Source organism: Bathycoccus prasinos (genome assembly GCF_002220235.1).
Source record: "Bathycoccus prasinos genomic : Chromosome_4".
Taxonomy (NCBI): domain Eukaryota; kingdom Viridiplantae; phylum Chlorophyta; class Mamiellophyceae; order Mamiellales; family Bathycoccaceae; genus Bathycoccus; species Bathycoccus prasinos.
This window is the reverse complement of record NC_024005.1, coordinates 949,797-952,866: the sequence shown is the minus strand read 5'-3', so window position 1 is coordinate 952,866 and position 3,070 is coordinate 949,797. Positions and strand designations below refer to the sequence as shown.

The following is a 3,070-nucleotide window of genomic DNA, read 5'->3' as shown; positions in this document are numbered from 1 at the left end:
CTTCCTCTTATCGCGTCGTTTTACGTCGTCGTCGTCGGAAAGAGTTCTTCTTCTAGTACGTGTGTGTGTGTATACACACTACAAAACTACTTCTCTACGAGAGCGAAGACGATCTGATCTGATCTGATCTGTTGTGATATAAACGAGGAAGGAGTTGTGAGTGATTTAAAACCACAGAAAAGGAAAGCGGCGCGCGCGCCACGTAAAAAGATAAATTTGGATTACAGAGAGACGTTTGAGACGGAAATCACTCCATCCACGATCGCGGCTGACTTTGACGATGAGATGACGTACCTTGTGTACGCTCTGGTATATTTCTATCTACTACCGATCCAAAAGAGGATCAGATCTCCTAAAGAAGAGAAGGAAAGTGAAAAGCTTTTTGTTTTCACTCCCTTATCGTCGTCCTCGCGAAGAGAGAGGAGGAGATCTGCGTCGCCTTTTCTACTTGTTTGAACACGAAGCCTTCGATTTCTCTTTCGTCGGTGTGGTTCAAATCCTATTCGCGCGCGTTCTTTTTTTTCGGAAGAAAACAGAGAAGACGCGTCCTAATTCACGGTGAGCAGCGGTAGCTACGTTAAAGTACTACGCGTAAACTGTTATGGTAGTTTACTTTTGTTACGTTATAAAGCGCAAGAAAGCTTAAGCTTTGATGGGCGTGTGAGATTTTTGAGGGCGAATTGCTTCAAAACGACTGTTCGATTCTTTCGATTCTGGCCATTAAATTCGAAATGAGTCCCTAAATAATTAGTAAAGAAAGTCTAAGAAGTGTATTTGCGAAGAATGTGCGCGTCGGCGTCGTCTGAATCGTCGTTATGATAGTCGTTATAGTCACCATCATCGCCGGGGCCGCTCTTGTTTTCTCGTTGATGGTGATCGTTACTTCTAAAAATAGTAGTATTGATGATTCCAGTTGCCATCTCCTCCTCCTCTGAGTAGGCATCAACTCCTCTTCCTCGTCCGCGGTCTTCTTCCTCGACGAAGCTTTCTTCGAGTTGATCTTCGACGACGAAACGAACGAGGCGAAGACGTTCGCGCAAAACTTTATCGACAAATACGCTCGACGGCTTGTGGCCATCTTTTCTTGCACCCTTTTGCATCGACGTTTGTTTATTAACTCTTCTTCGGTTATTCGCAAACGAACGCTCGGCGCGTTTCACCAAATCAGCCGCCAAGGAGCGAGGCGAGAGATTTCCAGTCGATACGGAGGTACCTCTCACTGGAGAGCTCTTATTATTGAATTCCTCATCGCGACGATGTCGATTTTGAAGCATCTTTTCTAAAGCTACAACTTCTCTTTCTGCTTCTGACATATTTTTTGTATCCTCAGATTTTGGACGCGGGAAAGTTGCGCTGCCGAAATTCTTGTACCCAATAATATCATCGATTTCGTGGTTTTCGTCGTCGTCGTCGTCGTCGTCGCCTTCATCGTTCTCCCCCTTTCCTCTGTTCTCTTTGCCAATGCCGTTGTTGTTGCGATCAAAATTAAAGGCGATCGAGGCGCGATTGATTTCTTTCACCGCGCCGAGAACAAACGCATCCGCTGAATCGTTGGAATCGTCGGCATTTGTATTTAAAGTGACGTCAACTTGATGCGGCACGAAAGGTTCTTTTCCTTGCGTGGCGACGCAATCGTAGCACTCGAGTCGCGGCATCGCCGCGGAGGCATTCTTTTTGTCATAATCTCCGTCGTCATCTTTTCTTTTGCCGCTCACAACGCAGACTAGAAAACTGCCGTTTTGAGATACTTTCCTCAAAACAGAATTCGAGGCGTAGCGCAAACACGCCGCCCACACTTCGCTCGATTGTAAAAATGCAAGACTATCGCGAGCATCATCATCGAGACGATGTATCCAAACACCAACCAAAGGCGTTTCACAATTATGCACTCTCGATGAGTTTGTTTTGAGAAAGCACAACCGGCGAGCTCGATCGAGCGTGAGAAATCCTGTCGTCATTTTCGTCCTCGTCGTCGAAGATGAAGAAAGAGAACTTTCCCTCGTCCTTCTACCGTTGTAACCATTCAAAAAGTGGTCGTCATCGAATAACGCGGAAATAACTCGAGAGGATGATGAAAATTCTCTGGAGACCCTCAACGGCCGAATCGGCGCAAACCGGAAAGCGCACGAAGGCATCTCCAAGGCTACGGTGAGATGTACTTTCCACGCAGGCGGCGAGTTTCGCTTCGTTTTCACACCGTCGTACCGTTCAACGACGGCTCCTATTCGCATCGGCCACATGTCCAGAGGCGTCAACGGCTCGTCTTCATCTTTATCTTTGTCCATCTCTTCTTCTTCTTCTTCCTCCTCCTTCTCCTCGGCGTCGACGACGATACTCTTCGTCGTCGTTAAAGGCATCGCATCGCACGTCGCGTAAAACGACTCTCTCACGCTCGTAAAACTCTTCCCCCACGCCAATCGCGATGCCATTCTCTCGCATCGCTTTTTCCCTTCTTGACTTCCTCCGCCGCGGCGGAACGAGACGTCCAGCGGTACGCGTCTCTCGCTACTACAATGACTAAATCCGCGTTTGTTTCTTTCGCCTGTTTTGTTGCTTTTGACGCCACTACTGCTACTAATCGTCACTATCCCAAAGCTATCGTTGCTATTACTGTTACTGCTATACATCGTGTTGTTGTTGTTGTTGCCCTCGCTGCTGCTAAAATCGCATCTCGCGTAGAGATGATGGTGCGAAACCGATTTTGATTTTAATTTTTCGAGTATCTTTCCCGCCAACGAGTCAAAGTCGTCGTCCACGAACTGAAATATCGTCGGCCCGACGTCGCTGGACCAAACCACTGTCGTCGTCGTTTCCTTCTCCTTCGTCGTCGTCTCCGCGTCCCACAAAATCTCTCTCACGCGAGGGAAATCCTTCGCGTTTTCAGAAGAAGACGAATTCAAAGACGAAGACGTTTCTCTCGTCCTCCTCGTCCGCGAATCGTTATAAAATCTAATGTTTTTCCCGTTTTTCTCGTGTTCCTCCTCTTCAAACGCCTCCTCTGTGGGTGTTTTCTTTGTCGTCTTCTTTTCCAAGAAATACGCCGAAGAAGAAGACATTTGTCTTCCGTCCT

At 47.4% G+C, this 3,070-nt stretch overlaps 1 protein-coding gene across 1 annotated transcript; it reads right to left on the bottom strand.

Moving 5' to 3' along the window:
- Positions 1-761: 761 nt before the first annotated feature.
- On the bottom strand, positions 762-3,056 carry Bathy04g04860 (unknown protein; the record flags this gene model as incomplete). Its single annotated transcript, XM_007513755.1, has 1 exon — positions 762-3,056. One exon carries the CDS (start codon positions 3,054-3,056, stop codon positions 762-764), a length of 2,295 nt encoding a protein of 764 aa, XP_007513817.1.
- Between the last annotated feature and the right edge of the window lie 14 nt (positions 3,057-3,070).